The 18,228-nt window shown below is 36.2% G+C and overlaps 1 protein-coding gene across 17 annotated transcripts in view; it reads left to right on the top strand.

Moving 5' to 3' along the window:
• EFR3A (EFR3 homolog A) overlaps positions 1 to 18,228 on the top strand; it is a 188,040-nt gene that overhangs the window by 77,954 nt on the left and 91,858 nt on the right. For 8 of the 17 annotated variants that reach the window (XM_089898721.1, XM_089898716.1, XM_089898715.1 and 5 more), the window contains 5 exons: positions 2,875 to 2,966; positions 6,494 to 6,542; positions 10,246 to 10,349; positions 10,861 to 10,910; positions 11,762 to 12,538. In XM_089898721.1, coding sequence (XP_089754847.1) covers positions 2,875 to 2,966; positions 6,494 to 6,542; positions 10,246 to 10,349; positions 10,861 to 10,910; positions 11,762 to 11,954 — 488 coding nt within the window. In that variant the 3' untranslated portion in view covers positions 11,955 to 12,538. The other 9 variants (XR_002642014.2, XR_016388280.1, XR_016388282.1 and 6 more) reach the window with 5 other exon arrangements.

The raw sequence follows: 18,228 nt of genomic DNA, 5'->3' as shown, positions 1-18,228 counted from the left end.
TGATCACCACATACTATTTTGTGGCAGTTCCACTGATGTTTGGTCGTTAGCTTTGGTGATTTATATTAGTGCAAATGATCATGAAGAAAAAGTAGAAAAAGTCCAGTATCTAGGCTACCTCCATAATGGCCCTATGCAGGAGATATAATATTTCCAGCCTGAAAACTGTAGAAAAACGATAGGTAATAACTTGTCACAGATATATAGGTCTGTGTTCCTCCAGCCTTCACCCAGCAGAACCTGAGTAACTAGTGTGTGCTAGATGCAGACAGAGTCTGCCCCTGAATTTCTTGTATACGGGGGGACATGAGACATTAATTCATATGTCTGTACTTCACGGCCCACGAGATGACTAAAGGGTGATGATGCTTGAAGAGTGACAAGGAAGGATCAGTCATAACTGAAAGTAAATTTCTGTAGCTAGAAGAAAGGGGGATAAGTAAAAATAATTAGAGTGATATTTAAGATTTCAAGGAAGCCATGTAATGTTTAACCAGGGCTTGAAAGATAAGAATCTTTACAGTGGGGAGGACATAAGAAAGGGCAGGTAATAAAGGGCTTCCAGCCGGAGTTTCTGTTTGTAGAAAAGTGTGTAAGGCAGATGTGCCAAAGCCTGCTCAGAGGTTGGAGAATAGGCACATTTGCCTTAAACACGAGATAAATAAGGGAGCAGCTCTGAAGTTACTGTTGGCAAGATCTGACTAGAGAACCCAGATGCCTTTTTACTTCATCAAGCAATGGGTAGAGTTGCTTGGAAGAGTGATGTGGTTAGTGTTTAAGAAGCTCATGGTGGCATAGAGGGAAAATTCTAGAAAGGTCTGTTATCAGTCAGGATAGACGGGGTCAGTGGTTCTCAACTGTGGTGATTTTGCCCATCCCACGGAACATTTGTCAACTCTAGGGGCATTTTTAGTTATCACCACTGGGGCAGGCCTACTGGCATCCGGTGGGTAGAGGTCAGGGATGCTGCCGAACATCCAGTGAGGCACAGGACAGTCCCCTCGGCAAGAATTACCTGGGCCAAAATGCCACTAGTGCCAAGGCTAAGAAACCCTGGCTAAGTTGTGCTGTGAGAACAGTCACAGGTTCTTAGTAGTTTAAACCAGTGAAGATGTGCTCATCGCTCCAACTAACTGTGCATAACTTCATGTCATCCGTATTCTGGAATCCAAGCTGACGGGATCGCCGCGATCGGAAATGTTACTCATACTTTACTGGTCAGAGCTAGTTACACAGTCTCTCCTGACCACAAAGAGGCCAGGAATTGCAATCCTACTATGTCCCAGAAAGAGAGCAAATTGCTGTATTTGATCAACAGCATTAATTACTGTCATGGAAGGCTACCTTGGAGTAGAGGAGTAGTCAGTAGGAAAGGAGCTAGTTTCTTTATGTTGGCCTTCTTTTAGTTCATTATTCACCCCTTCAGAAGGATAAAAATCACAGCACAGTAGATCCTTTAACAACACGGGTTTGAACTGCACGGGTCTACTTACACACAGATAATCTTCAGTAAACACCTACTGCAGTACTATATGATCTTCAGTTGGTTGAATCTGTGAATGCAGAACCATGGATATGGAGGGCCGACTAAAGTTATAATGCAGATTTTTGACTGTGCAGGGGTCAGTGCCCCAAGCCCCCATGTTGTCCAAGAGTCAACTCTATATACAAAATGAGATTAGGAAGATGGAGTGTTGCCAGATTATGAAGTGACTGACTGTGCTGTTCAACTAAGATTCTAGACCTGAGCTTCCCAGTTGTTATTGGGAGCTTTACAGGTGTGTCTGGATATTTATCTCCTTAGTTCTTCAGGTAGCTGGGTCGGGCCTGGGGTAGTCAGCTTGCAGTGCAAGCAGCCTCTTCCTTTTATCTCCATATGCCTTACATGTATTATAATTATATATATGTGCTTTGATGTGAAAAAACTTGCGAAGCTCAGCATTAGTCAGCGGGCTGGATTTGTGTTTTTGTTTTTTGTTTTTTAATTAATTAATTAATTTATTTTTGGCTGCATTGGGTCTTCATTGCTGTACGCAGGCTTTCTTTAGTTATGTCGAGCGGGGGCTATTCTTCGTTGTGGTGCGCGGGCTTCTCATTGCGGTTGCAGAGCGCGGGCTCTAGGTATGCGGCTTCAGTAGTTGTGGCTCGCGGGCTCTAGAGCGCAGGCTCAGTAGTTGTGGCGCCTGGGCTTAGTTGCTCCTCGGCATGTGGGATCTTCCCGGACCAGGGCTCGACCCCATGTCCCCTACATTGGCAGGCGGATTCTCAACCACTGCGCCACCAGGGGAGTCCCTGGATTTATTTTAAAATTACAGTTTAGTGTGAAAAAGATTTATTTTAGAACAACTCTACTGGTAGTATAGGAGGGAGTGTTGTATTAGACCAGCTAGTAAGCTATCCTCAGATCTAGGTAAGAAAAGATAAAGATTTTTGAATGATGGCACTCTTGAAAAATAAATATGGCATTGTGGAGATAAAGGAGGTTTATTAGAGATGTTAAAATTGGGTTTAGAACATGTCGAATAGAATTGGTTAATGGAGAATTGGGAAATTTGAACTGGATGTGGAACTGGAGATGTGGAGGGCCAACTGTAAAATGCTGTGCTGATTTTCGACTGTGCAGGTGTCAGCACCTCTAACCTCCATGTTGTTCAAGGGTCAGCTGTATTAAACTGAGTTCACCCATCAATTTTTTTTTTAATCTGCTTCATGAAATATAAAAGTCTGAGAGCACACTGTTTTATATATTTAGTAAGAGCAAAAAAGGCAAACTGTCTTAATTTTCTGAAATTTTTAAATCTGAAATAGGTGTAGTTTATAAATGACATATCATTCTAACTAGCAAATAATGGGGGAAATTTTTTTAAATTTTAGATGAAGATCGACTTTCTAGAAGGAAAAGTATTGTGGACACCGTATCCATTCAGGTGGATATCTTACCCAACAGTAATCCTTCAGATGATGTGGTAAGTTGCTGAAAGTTTATGATGAAGTACTGTCTTGAGATAGACATCAATTTAAAAGAACTTTTTGCCCCTCCACACTTTTAAACAGGATCAAATACAACTCTCATTTATCCCTAAATCAACAAAATTGTTAGTAGAAGTTAATCTGATTTAGTCTTGAACTTATTTATAATTTATTTTACTGAACTCATTTCATATACCTATAAAGATACATAAACTTAATATTGTGTGTTATGATATCACTAGATTTCACATTGTAGTAAAAGGAACCATAAGACAGAACTAAGTATGTTTTTTTAATAAGTAAGAAATGCTACACAAGGCCTGTTATTAAATAAATAGGCCCTCTAATCCTATTTATTTTTAAAGATTTATGCAACATAAGTTGTGAGAATAAATGGAATTATACACTGTCATGTGAAGCCAAATGCTCACTACTTTTAGAAAGTTTCAAAATTTCACCTATGAGAGAAATTTTTTAATCTTTTTGGATAGTAAATATAATGAATTTAACATAGGTTAAGCTGTATCAGTGACCTGTGTACTCTTGAAGGAGTTATTTGAAACATCATAGATTTAATGTTCTCCTCCTGTTTCAATAGAGCACAAGAGTGTACCCTACTGAGTTACAGGAAGAAAAAGCAGCCAGTGTTCTCTAGGACTTACCCACACAAATCAGCAGAGCGTTTTTTGATAGTCAAGTGCAAAGTCCAGTGTGCCAGCATGTCACGTCAGCTTCCTCCTTGTGGTTTATCCATTGTTTGCCTTCCTAGGTATTTCATTATTTCTCATTGGTACAATGTAAATAACTAAAAGAATATCCATGTAAGAAAAGAGGAAGGAAGTTGTCTGAATTCATGCTTTCTCAGCCTCCTTTCTCCCTCCTGCTTCCAATCCCTGTCAGTTAATTTGTCTTCAGGAATTAAAATTATTTGGTGGCCAGGGTACAGCCAATTAATTTATATCTTTCATGCTTTTAACTCCCTGTTATGTAAAATTCATCAGTTTTATCAATGAATTATCTGCAGAGCATCAGAGTAGTTGGAATAGGCAGTTAGTGTTCATTTTGGAACTTGAGGCTTTAAGGTTGGTTTAGAGTTTCTTACCAGTTTAAGACTCAGGAAAAATCGTCTTCCCTAAATTTCACCTCTTCAAAGCCATTTTAATTTTTATACTTCTTACTAGCAAGAAGGATATCTTGCTAGCTATATCTTTCAGTGATTATGAATTTGCTGCTATTACCTTTTGAGGGAAGAAATTCATCCAGAGCCTTAGTTTACACTTGTCAAGAGTGCAGTCTATTTTATTGACTGGTATTTTTCCATTTGCCTTTGTTAACCATTTTTATTTCTTTTAAAAATACATATATAGCACTTTAAAAGGTTGCAAAGAATCAGTCTATTTTGATAAAATGAACTGAAGAAACATTTGCATGAAGGCAATATAGGAGGAAGACTCTTGAGCATGAATTTTACATGAAAAGTTCATTAATACATTTGTTAACTTACTAAAGATCCTTTTGTTTTGTCTTTGCTATAACTATAAATCCTAAGTCAAATATGCCTCACCCTGAGTATTTGAAAAGTTAAATACAGTTTAGTATATAATATTTACTTGAGCACATTGGAGTTTCAAACTCATTTACCATTATGGTATCTGATTTTGTGTATTAGGAATGGTCGTTGAAACACCAGAAGACAGAATAACAGTACCTTCCAGGCTAAAACTAACTAATTCCATTGTGTGGACAGGAGAAAGTGTCATCAGTTAGGTATTCACCAGTTAGTGGTGTAACAAAATATCAAACTAAGAATAAGTATATTTGCTAACAATGAATCAAATTTAAAAATTGCTCATTTGAAAAATTGCTCGTAATTTCATCAAAATTACTTGAAATTGTATATACATAATCCCACTTAGTCCTCAAGTATATTTGATACCTGCTTTTAGAGCTTGTCATGTTGTTTAGATGGAGATCATAGGAAAACTTTTGTTTTCCCTGGATATAACTCAGCTTATTACTATGGTCTGTTAAAATACCCGGTCCATTTCTGAGGTATGTGAGTTCTAACATTTGCAATTCAAATTTTAGCCCACCATGAATCATTTAGTGAACGTCTCCTAAAAATTGCACTATATATGTATAAAGATACCTAAATTAAATTCAGGTATTCAAGAAGGTAAATGGCTAAAACATTTATTTATTTCAGTGGCGTCTCTGCCTCCTGAAATTAAATCATCAGCTTGACTAATAGAATAAAGCACCATAGGCATGATTCTTCGATGCTGGGCAAATGCATCCTCATTATCCAAATTAAGGAAAACAACAAACAGAGAAGAGTTATTAGATAAAGTACTCTAGCTTTTCACTTATCCAGGATTGAACAGGTAATAAGTAAAAATTCTCCGTAATAAGAATTCTGGCCTTCTAGCTTCTCCTATGTTCTTTCTCCTATACTATAGTTGTTTCTCAAAAGTCTAAAGCTCTTAACCAGTTGTAAGAACAACTTTGAAGTACTAGATTGCTTCTAGGTACAAATAATTGACCAGCCAGAGCCTAATCTTATATATCTGCTCCAAATATCTAGAACAAAGCAACTGAAGATTCCCAAGTTTAATCTGACTTCAACTAGAAATATGAGCCCTCAGTAGAAAAACTGAGGTAGTGGAACTCTTGCTGCTTTGATTTCCAGCTAAATCCTTTGTACAGAGAGCTAAGATGCAAAGCATGAAGTCTTTTGCTTTCACTAGTCTTGCTGCCTTAGGCTTAGCAAAAAGAAGCTCATGAGCTAAAATTAGGGATGACCAGAGTCCAAGGCAAGTACTCATATATCATTTCTTAACTTTTATTCAGAGATACTATAGTAACTGGATATATTATTCCTTCTGAAAATGTGCTAGTGCCACAAAAAGTATTACTGACTTTTTATGTAAGCACTTGATTTCACACCTTTTACATGTCTCAAAGCAAGCGAGATTTGAAAACTTCAAGTTAAAGGGAGTTTCTGGAGAATAAGACTTGGTGGTTGACCTTAAGAGATCCAGAATATAATTACTTTTAAATGTTGGTTAACTGTACTCATTGAACACTTCCCAAAGTAGTGATTTTTTGCTTTAAAATTTTTGCATTTAAAGTTTTAGATTATTTCATTTTTGATTTTTAACCTGTATGTGGTACCAAAATTATAAAGAGTATAGAATACTTAGTTTTCATTTATTACGTAGCTGAAGCTGCATTTATATATAATCTCTGCCTTGAATATTGGTTGGGTTGCCTTAAAGGTTGCTAATTCTGCCAGCCTAACATCAATCTGTAGACTTCTTTGGGGAACCACTGTGGTAGCCATTGTTAAGTCCAGTGAAAACATGGAGATTACTTGATACTGTTGAGTGTGACCAAAAATCCAGCCAACACAAAGAAAAGAAAATATTTGTCAAAGTTCTTAGATTACTTGTAACTAGGTGCAGGTATCATTTATATTGACCGTTCCTAACTCTTTATTTTACTTAAAATCACTTTTCTCTAGGTTAGTAACACTGAAGAAATCACCTTTGAGGCGTTAAAGAAAGCAATTGGTGAGATTTTGCTTGTTAACTCTCCTAGTATTTTCTAGCTTATCTAGATCTTAGTACTTGTTTAAATGCCAGAATTAACAGAGGCAGCATGGCAAGTGTATATACTGTCGATTTCTATATAAATATATAATCAATTTATTAGCTTATGTTCTTTAGGCTTTTGTAATTGTCCTGTCTTGTCATAGATAATTATTTTCCTCTCTGTAGACTGACTTTTCTAGAATTATGAAAGCATATCACCATGTATTTGAATGCTGCCCTTATTTGGTGGCCAACATTGAGGCTGAGTGAATTTATGAGAAATAGTGAATGTATTTCCTTTTATAGGAGATGGGCAGGTGAATAATTCTGAGAGAATTACATAGAATGATTTTTAGTAGGCATGTAGCAGTGTGATTAGAAGTGTGTTTCTAATGGGGTAAGAGAAAGGAGCTGGCTGAAATTGTCAGCAGGTACAGTAGAGTCACATTAATCCTTGCTATTTTATCAGTGAGGACACTGAGGCAGAGAAATGAGCAACTCTCGTGAGATCACAGAGCTAGTAAATACTGGAGACAAATTTCATACCCAGGTCTGACTGACTCTAGTCTTTTCACTTATGTTTGCATAAAATAGTACTCTGATTTTTTTTTCTCCTGTAGCCTTTATGGAAATAAATTTTACCTTATATAACTTGCCTCTTTTAAAAATTTTAAAATGATTCCTTCAATTAAGTATTAATATAAATTCCTGCTAAGCTCATGATGCCTCGATCTCAATTCACTTCTAATTGGTAAAGCAATAGAGGGTGGAAATTGACTTTCACGATAGAGAGTGGAAATTGGCTCTCAATTTGTAAGAAATATTAGAATAAGAAAATCATTAACGAGGGAAGTGAAACGCTCTAGTACCCATCATACATGAAATAAAATCTGACCCTTTTCAGCTTAATCCATTAGAGGATTTTTTTTCTTATTGTAATATCAAATTTGCCAAAATAAAATTAATTGAATTTAATAAGCAATTTTTGAACACCCATTGTGTACAAGATACTGTGAGACATTTAAAAATTAAGACATGTTGAGGAACTTACAGTCTGGCAGTGGTTCTCAAAGTATGTCTTTGGACCCCTGGAGCTTTGGGGAAGGCTCTTCCAAGGGATCCTTCAAATCAAAAAGTACATTCAGCACAATACTAAGACATTATTTGCCTTTTTACTGCATGGATTAACGTGAATGGAGGCAGTGGCGTCAAACTGTACTAGTGGTCATTGAATTCTTCAGCACCACACATCCCCAGTTATTTATTTATTTACTTATTTATTTGCGGTACGCGAGCCTCTCACTGTTGTGGCGCCTCCCATTGCGGAGCACAGGCTCCGGACTCGCAGGCTCAGCGGCCACGGCTCACTGGGCCCAGCCGCTCCGCAGCATGTGTGATCTTCCCGGACCGGGGCACAAACCCGCATCCCCTGCATCGGCAGGCGGACTCTCAACCACTGCGCCACCAGAGAAGCCCACCCGTTATTTTTAAAAGGCAAGATTTCTCTTAAGAATGCCTTTGAAGAATCAGTATAAATGATTAATTTTATTAATCTCATCCCATGAATACATGCCTTTGGGGAGCACATATAAAGCACTTCTTTGATTGCTTTTACTTGCAAGCAGAACTAGTTGGTTTTTTTAAGGAACGTCACTTTTACTTTAAAAAAAAAAAAAAGACAGAAAACCTGTGGTATTTGAAGGGAAGCTGTCACTTCAAGAGAAAAAAAACACCGTGACAGTATTTGCTCCCAGTGATAAAATTAGCACTTTTTAACAAAATTAGAGTTTTGAAGCTTATGTCTGCCAGTGCAAGTTTGACAGTTCCCCAATATTTATTTAAAGACTTTTCTAATGAGATCAGTGATAATAACTAACAAATGTGAATTTAAAGAGTATTTTACAGTGAAATATGTCTACATTTAGAGGGTCTGCATAAATCAGTGGAGCAATATTCCAGATGACCTTGCATGATGTTACAAAACCATACATGAGTAAAGCTCTATTCAAACTGTAGAACAGACCAATAGATGTTAATATAACCAATTACAAAAAGTTCATTAATAAGGTTTCAAATTCCATATTGCAACTAACTTTTAAGAAACTACAGTTTGTCATGTTTTGTTGTAGTGTCCAAGAAGAAATAGCTACAGTTCTGTGAAAAGGCTATTTATTGAATTACTCTTTCCCAGTCCATACCTGTGTGAGTTTAGTTTTTCTTTATATACTTCAACCAAAATAACATATTGCAGTGGATTGAATGCATCTGCATGTAGAATCCAACTGCTTCTATTAAGTCAGACATTAAAGAGATTTGCAAAAATAGAAAACAATGCCATTCTCTTCACTAAATCTTTTCATTTTAGAAAATGTCGTTATTTTTTCATGAAACAATTATTTATGTTAACATATAGTGGTTTCATTTCTTTAATGCATTTAATGAATATTTTTAAGTCTCTCATTTTTATATTGTAATATGGAAAATATCAAATGTAATACATAAAGAAAGCAATTTGGCTTTCTTAATCATTTTTCAGAGTATAAAGGAGTCTTGAAACAAAAAGTTTGAGAACTACTGGACTTAATGCATGGAAAAGAAACTTGCTGCCTGCAGGCCAAATTTAGGTAGAAGTATTATTTTCAGAAATTGGATTTGAATAAAGACCAGGGATATATGCTCAGCTTGCCCAAGTCCTGTTTTTCTTACTGCTTTTAAAACATTTATGTTTCCTGCCTAGCCTCTGGCACATTTGAGCTTGTGACCCTAATCTAGTGAACACGAGAGATGTGATCATAATTCTGTATTATAGTCATTCAGAAAAAGTACATAAATTCGACAACTTTGTTAACCTGCCACAATTTCAGAGGGGTGAAAATAAACCTATTTCGTTTGTACCTGATATATCCGTTTTTTAAAAATAGCTAATTGTTACAGTTTGTCTACCTGAAGAGAAGCTTTGTTTTTGAAGAACCTTGAACAGATTGTGTTTCATCTTATGAAATTCTTGACCGGGAAAAATAAAAAAGCTGAAGAGTTACTGAGTTGTTACTGTAGACCATCAGTAAATAAGCCATTAATTAGCCGCCTTTTCAGATTCTTAAGCAAATAGACATAGTTATTATATGTATCAAAATGACAGACATTTATTATTTTATTATCTCCCAAACTTTGGCCAGACCACATGTCATCTTAAGATTTAAAAAAATCCCTTTTCAAATTGTGGAAGATAAATGGAAAAGGCTAAAACAATATGGTTCCGCACGGCCCTATCTATATTTCAATCACACCATTCACTATCAAGTTTAGCAGACTTTTAATTTAGTACCTCATATGTGCAAGGGCATGATTATTAATAAAAGAATCATCCCTCAGGAAGGGCCTTGAAGTTGTTGAACTTGTAGGAAGTTGTCATGCTTCTGCTTTTATTTGGTAAGAGAGACAAAGGTAGTCTTACGAGAAAGGGTTTTGTGCTGTGTAGTTTTTAAATTTTTTTATATCCGGGCTTTCTAGCCTTAACTAAGACACTTCAAGGATGTCACACCTTTTGCTTTTTTCCCTATACAAGTAGTCCTATAAATCACCCTTATTTTTTATTTATAGATCATTTGCTCTTATGGTCATTGGCAAGGTTCTATGAAATTTTCGTATTCCTTTTAATGGGTCTTTTTAAACACTTATATAGATACCAGTGGAATGGAAGAGCAGGAAAAGGAAAAGAGGCGTCTAGTGATAGAGAGATTCCAGAAAGCACCTTTTGAAGAAATAGCAGCACAGTGTGAGTCCAAAGTAAGTGAACACATGGTGGAGGGGGCGGGGGTGGGGTTTGACTTCGTGGACGCTGTCCTGGTAACTGGTAGGTAGATTCTAAGCTTCAGGCAGATCAACAGAATCCACAAGGCAGTGGATTTGATAGGGACTGAAAGCTGAAGACATAGCTGTGAAGCCTAAATAATTTTTTTGTGTAATGTCAGCTGATGGGAATGGCAGATCCCAAATTAAATGTTAACGATTGTTACTGCTTTGAAACTGTTTTTGCAGTGGTTTTCTATGATTTTGCTATAGGTATTTTGCGTGTCTATCGATTTTGTTTTTACCAGTGAGACTAGGAGAGGAATAAAAGAAACTTTACATTAAATTCCAGTGTATGAGACAGATAAAACCAAAACATTAAAGCATTCTGTACCATCAGTTTAATAGTTAGAGTTATGCTTTGTCCTTTAAATCACACTTGTATTATTACATATGGGTATTTAATAATAGATCCATTCTTAACATTTTTTTTTTTTCTCCTTTGTAGGCAAATTTCCTTCATGACAGACTTGCTCAAATATTGGAACTCACCATACGGTAAGAGTTTTGGTACTACAAGAGCAATAAAGCAGCAAAATAGCAACCATTAGATCCCTATAAATTTGTGGCTTTTTAAGTAATTGTGCTTTTCATTTAGGGTAGACACAAGATCATACAGGTCTCTGTCTCAGTGGTTTTTCTGTTTACTGGATTGTCTGATACCATTTCTTGTCCAGGGGGCTTCTAGCTTTTCTAGCTTTCCTTTTTAGATCATTTATTCCTTTAAAATGGTCCTATAAGGACATTTGAGTAATTGGAAGACTCTTATTCTAATGATATGTTTAAAAAAGTAATTTCTCAGATTTAACCATTGTGACCTATAAAAACTACAGTTTTATATGGTTCAACCTCATAGTTCTTTCCAGGGCAATAATGATTCTACCTATGCAGATGGCTCACTTGAATTATTAAATTTTACTTGAGTTTCCCTAAGTCATGTCTATTTGTGTCCTGTTATTAGTTATAGTCGGCCCTCCATACCCGCAGGTTCTGCATTCGCAAATTCAACCAACTGTGGATCAAAAATATTTGGGGAAAGAAAAATTCCCAGAAAGTTACAAAAAGTAAAACTTGAATTTGCTGCATGCTGACAACTATTTACATAGCATTTACATTGTATTAGGTATTATAAATAATCTAGATACGATGTAAAGTATAAGGGAGGATGTGTGTAGGTCATATGCCAGTAGTGCTCCATTTTATATCAGGGACTTGAGCATCCAAGGATTTTGGTCTGTGTGGAGGGTCCAGGAACCAATCCCCTGTGGATACCATTGAACGATTGTATCTTATGCTCCAGAAACATAAGGTATCTGATATCGGTTTTTCTGTGTCATTTGGTTGTTAAGTAATGAAGCACATGACAGAGGGAGAGAAAAACTCCAGGTTCCACCTAAGGAAAGAACCTCTGCATATTCTTATGTTGACTTCAGTGTGGAGACTGGTCTGTGTATAATGTGGCACAGTAAAGGAGCCATAGACAGAAATTGTGCTTCTGAAATTTTTTTTTACATCGCCGTATCTTTTATATTTTCAACTTGATTAACTAAATCTGTTTTGCTTCAAACCCTGTATATATCCTTATAAACAGAATAAACAGGTAGATGCTCGAGATCAGTTGCTTTTTTTTCCCCAGCCTTTTTTCTGCCTTCATACGCAAAGCATGTTTTCATCACTTTAACATCTTATTCTAGGCATTTACCACCAATACTGCCCCCCCACCGACTAAGTTGAGAATCACTCATTTATAAAAGTTCAGAACAGAGAATCAGACTAAAATACGCAATATACCCTATACCTTAGATTCAGAGAAAATTGCTGGGTGTGGGCATTTACGCACAACCTAAAAGTTGAGAGTTAAGTTTTATTTGGGGACCTTGCTGAGGACTATAGCCTGGGAGACAGCCTCTCAGGTAGCTCTGAGGAACTGCCCGGAAGAGGTAAGGGAGGGGCCAGGGTATATAGGAGTTTCTGGCTGGAGAAAACCTTGTAGTCAAACATCAAAAGATCGCTGCTAATCACAAAGAGCAGACATCTGAGGTTGATGATTTTAGTGCTTTTCTATGCATGGGAAGGTGCAAGGACCTGGGTTCATTGAAATTATTCCTTAGATATGCATCTTAACTGTCTAGGGCCAGTATCCAAAGAACAGAATGCTCCCTGTTTTTCTCCATCCTGACTTCCCCTCAGGGCGCACCATTGTAGGTGACTGCGGTGGCTGATGGCTTGATCTTGCAGAACTGGAATGGCAGGCAACACTCCCTGTCCACAGCTTCTTTGATGCCTGTTAATTGTAACAGTAAATACCTGCTGCTTTATATCTGTTGTTTTTACTAATCCTCCCCACAGGCCTGAAAAGTTAGGTAGATCCTTTCCCCCCCACCCCAGGTAAAGACACTGAGGCTTAGAGAAATAAAGTAACTAGCTGAAGTTTATCCAGCTAGTGAGTGGAAATAATCAAAATTCAAATCCATAACTCATGTTCTTAAAAGAAATGTTGCTAGAGGCCACCATGTTACATTTAATCACACTATCATAACTATATGGATTTAATATTTTAGAATAAGTTTCATGACTAATTCGGTTTCATTGGTACTGCAACTACTACTAATAATTTGTATTTATTAAGCCTTACTGCTAATAGTTATTTACTGAACACTTATGGTGTTCTAGGCACTGTGCTAAGTACATTCTTTCATTTAGTGTTTACAACAGATTTTAAAAATATGTAGTGATTATTTTTACTTTACAAATGTAGAAACAGATGCACGTAGAAGTTTGGTAATTTATCCAAGGTCACCTAGTTAGGAAGTAGTAGTTTTGGGTACCTCACATGATACAGAGAAATGAAATAGACTTCTTAGTGTACCTTCAGGGTTTTCAGTTTCTATTTGATATATTTCCTCTTGTTAATTTGCCTCATTCTAACTAGGAGATAGAGAAAAGAGTTTGTATGCTTGAGAAAAGAAACAAAATAAGCAATATTATATCTCAGTTTCCATTGTTCCTTCATTCACTTTGACCTTAGTACAATAAGAAAAAAATTACAAGAAATGCAAAGGAGCAGGAAAATACAGAAAAAGAATAAGCAGCCCCACAGATGATTGATCCAATTATTGGAATTAGTAGACAATGACCTAAAAAGAACACACACACATATCAAAGAATTTAAAGGAAAAAATATGTATATTTTAGGAGAGAAATGGAAAGTCTAAAAAGGAACCAAATTGTAGTTCAAGAACTGAATGTTATAATATCTGAAAGAAAAAAATGTCATTGGATGGGCTTAATGGTATATTGGACATCATAGAAGAATTCGCATATATTGCTCATAGGAGTATAAATTGGTACACTTTGCAAAACTTCGGCAGTGTCTTATAAAGTTAAACATATACCTGCTCTTGATCCTGTAATCCCATATCTCAGTATTTGCCCAGAGAAATGAAAACTTAGATTCACAAAAAGACATGTACATGAATGTTTTAGCAGCTTTTTTCATAATTACCAGATGCCCATCAACAGGAGAACGGAGAGAGAGTAGACAAATAGTGGTACTCTTACAATAGTGAAATACTATTCAGCAGTAAAAAGGAACACATTTTGGGGGTAAATTTTAAAAAATGCATTGAGCAAAAGAAATCAAACATAAACGAGTATAGCTTGTATGGACCATTCCTATAGGCTGTATAGACCATGTGAAATTCAAGAACAAGTGACACTAACCTTCAGTGACGGCGATCAGAACATAGTTACTGTTGGATGTGGGTGTATGTGTATGGGTATGTGGGAGTAGGGAGAAATTGGTTGAGGACACAAAGGACCTTTTTTGAATGATGGAAGTGTCAGTATCTTTATCTATGGTAGAGATAAGAATGAAGTAATGAATTGAGGGAAGAACATTGGTATCATGTGACAAAAGATCAGTTTCCGAAACTGATAAAAGAAAAATATCTGAGTAGAAATACAGGCAGTAGACTCAAGTAGACAATTCATTTTAAAAGAAATGCAGAATGGATACTAAATCTACAAAGGTATATAGCATTAGTAGTAACCCGAAATGTGAAAATAAAAGAAAGAAAGAATTCCCTTTTGCCTGCCAGAGCGCCAAAGATTAAAATAACAAGAAAGAATGATTATAGCCAATATTTATAATGGTGTAAGGGGATGGCTACACTCAGATGTTGAAAGTATGAATTGCCAGTATTATGGCACTGTGTACCAGTCTCAAAAATGTAAATACACTTTGATGCAGAAATTCTGTGTGTAAGACTATAAACCAAGGAGACAGGATAAAATTATGTATAAGAATAGACCTAGGGGCTTCCCTGGTGGCGCAGTGGTTGAGAGTCCGCCTGCCAATGCAGAGGACACGGGTTCGTGCCCCGGTCTGGGAAGATCCCACATGCCGCGGAACGGCTGGGCCCGTGAGCCATGGCCGGTGAGCCTACGCGTCCGGAGCCTGTGCTCCGCAACGGGACAGGCCACAACAGTGAGAGGCCCGCGTACGGCAAAAAAAAAAAAAAAAAAAAAAAAAAAGAATAGACCTGTCAGCATTATTTATGATAATGAAAAATGAAAATGAACCTACATCTGTCCGTTGAAGTAAATCAATTATAATATATCTATATATTGAAGTACCATGCAATGGTCATCAAAAGAAGTTAATATATGTATATATAAGATTTTTTACTAGTGAAACACAGCAAGCTTACATGAGTGGGTATAGCATAATCCCACTGTAAAAATTATATATACATATATTCAGAGGAGAATGTCTAGTGTAGACTTAAAAACAGCTTGGTACCACTGTGATCTATGTGCCATGCCACCTTGTAGCTGGCCCGCAATTCCGTCACACTGATCCCTGCGATGAAGGAGCCTCACTCTGCTGCTGGCAGGTAGTAGCAAGAGTGCTCCGTGAAGTGAACAGCTTTGCAATGCACCTGTTGACGATGCCTCGCTCTTTTACAGCCCTCCTCCCAGTCCATCAGGAACACTGACCATTACTTCTGGGCACGCCCAATACCAGTCTGTCCCGGTCTACGAGATGAAGTTTCCAGATCTGTGTGTGTACTGAGTGGCTCACGAAGACCTCAGCATAAAGCCTAAAAATTAGGGCCAAGCTGAGTTTTCAGGGTTTACTTAATGTGTGTTAACATACTTCGTGAAAATTATGATGGAATTTATCTTTAACCGAATGCTTGGCATATCAGATTAGATATTTTGCAGCTATATTATATGATTTAGAGTACTTTTGAAGATAGGTTTATGCCATGTTAATTTTTTTTGAGGTTCCTGATGGCTTTTAAAATTGAACGTATAAAAAAAAAATTGAACGTATATTGGTCTCACATTAATTGTTAAATAGTATATTTAAAAATTTTCACAAACATGTAATTTAAAAAAAAATTAAGCCTTCAGAGGGTTGAAGATGTATCAAGTGTCTACTGTATTTCTTAGACATCTACGCAACTGCTTAAAATTAGAATTGCTGTTGTTTTTCTTTATCTGAAAAAGCAAAAACATACAAATATATTCCTAATCCTGGAGCAGCAGAACTGTTCTGTGGCTCTTGGTCCCCACGTTCTAGATGTCGTCGTGTGCATCCCTCTGTTCGTTCGCTGTAACGGTATGTGACAGTCATTCCTCAACTTGTTTGTGGAGATGACATTTACTGAGTAATATTCCTAGAATATGACCCTAAAATCTCCGACTTTAAAGTGTCTAGTTCTTGTAATACTGTGTTTTCTGCCAAAAGTTTGACCGTTCTACTTGAGAGTCTCAGAGCTTGCTCTTGGAGTACTGAACTGTGCAATATTTTTTACATCATTAGATGTATTAGTTTACAGACTATGCTTTGAAATTACAGTAGTATTTTGCTGTGGCTCCATTAATTAAATGAGCTATATATTTAGTATAGGAAAAAAAGACATTTAAAACAGCTACTAGTTCACCTGTGAAGAGTGTGTACATTTTGATTTCTGTTGAGAGCATATTAATTTACATTTTAATATTGTGCAGTTTTTAAATCCTTATAGTCAAAAAAGGCCCCAAATGGACTTTCAGTTTGTAAGATTTGAACTGTAACTTGTATGCATCTGTTTAGGATTTGTGATATTACATTTGAAAAGAGTGCCTATGGGTTTAGCAATCAAGTGTGCTATATAGATCGTCAATTTAAGCTTGTATTGACTTAAGCTACCAAGATTACATGTGCTGACAAACTTACAGTGTTCTTAAAATTGTGAACATTTTAGTGAATTCCATCACATGGCAAAAATGAACAATTTTCTTTGCAACTCATAAAATTCTTTTAGGACATTTTAATAAAATAATCTGTTTATAATTCTACTACCTTTTCAGATTTGATTCCCTTTTACATAAAACAATATACATATCAAAAATTGTAACCCAAAAAATAATTGCATTTTTAGCTTTAGATTTTGTTTGAAAAATTGCAGTGAAGAAAGGCATGTTATTACTTGGTGTTTACAGTTATTTGGGCACCTTTAGTAGAAACAAAAAAGTGAGGAAGTAATAATAGAACAAGCATACTCAAAAATTTTTTGAATATTTAAACCAAAGTACAGCATCTTGAAACATCTTGCAGAAGATCCTAGTCTTTTTAAACCTATCAAACGATACTCAAACATCCTGGGTGGTTTACTCACTGTTGATAAACAAGACGTTGTTTTCCAAGTGATAGTGCAGTCACCACTTGGGGGGTTAAATGGCCCCCATTGCAGCTGTCACTGTAACTTTACCTCTTGACGAGGTAAAAATGTTTCACCATTTAATAGGCCAAGTTTTACGTTTTTTTAATTTCCCTTTTTTTCTGTATTTTTAAAGAAAGATTGTGTAAAAATCTAAGCAGGGGGACATGCAAAAACAATCATCCACTTGGATGTCGTTTTATAGATTAACACTGGGTGCTTTTGTATGAAAAATATATATAATTTAATAGTATAAGAAAAGAAGATATATATTCATTTGCACTCGTGCAAAACAAACTTTGCTCTACAAAATTTCATGTTTCTCTGTGATTTAAAAATGCATGTATAGCATGTAAAGGAAAACCATTTCAGTTAATGTTTATCACACCTCTTGGTCTGTTTTGTAAACTGTAGATTTGGGTTTTGTGGGATTTTTTTCCTGTTGTAGTTGTTTTTAAATCACAGTAGACTTCTGTATATCCTAGATTACTGAACTGGTCTTGTTAACAACGATTCCCAAGAAATGAGGGGTCTTTTCTTAGGCTTTCTGTCCCTTCCAGGAGATTGCAGGAGATCCTGCACGTCATAGGTATGCCTACTGTATTACAGCCAGTTTGGATACTGAAAGTGTAGGATGTGTTGAAGTTCACTGTATTGCTATATTTTTGTAGATATTTAAAACTCTTAATAAAAACTGTTAATCATTCTCTTTTTGCTATATACTGTTGCTTATATCATTCATTTTTTTTCCTTGACATTGAATAGTTAACATTGAAATGTTCCTCCTATACTTGTGTTGTCTTTGCTTATATAGTCATTGGAGTTAACCTAAACACACACACACTTCCTTAATACTTCTGAACTCATTATCTTTTAGAATCATAATACTGTACTTAACCAGCAGTTAACTTCCCCTTCCTCTCAATATCTCTTTTCTTCCTTTCTGAAAATGGTACTGATTTGTTTTATTCATGCCAATATATGTACTAAATGTAATGAATTGAGTTTTTTGAAATGTAACAATTCACTGTGCAATTCATATGTAAGCAATAAAACAAAATCAAATTACTTCTGTATACGTACATTTTTGTAATAGCCATTGC

Source organism: Delphinapterus leucas, chromosome 17 (genome assembly GCF_059928025.1).
Source record: "Delphinapterus leucas isolate spDelLeu-1000000601 "Yukka" chromosome 17, BTC_Dleu_Yukka2, whole genome shotgun sequence".
NCBI classification, from domain to species: Eukaryota; Metazoa; Chordata; class Mammalia; order Artiodactyla; family Monodontidae; genus Delphinapterus; species Delphinapterus leucas.
Note: the sequence above shows the minus strand (reverse complement) of the source record. Positions and strands in the feature narration are given on the sequence as shown.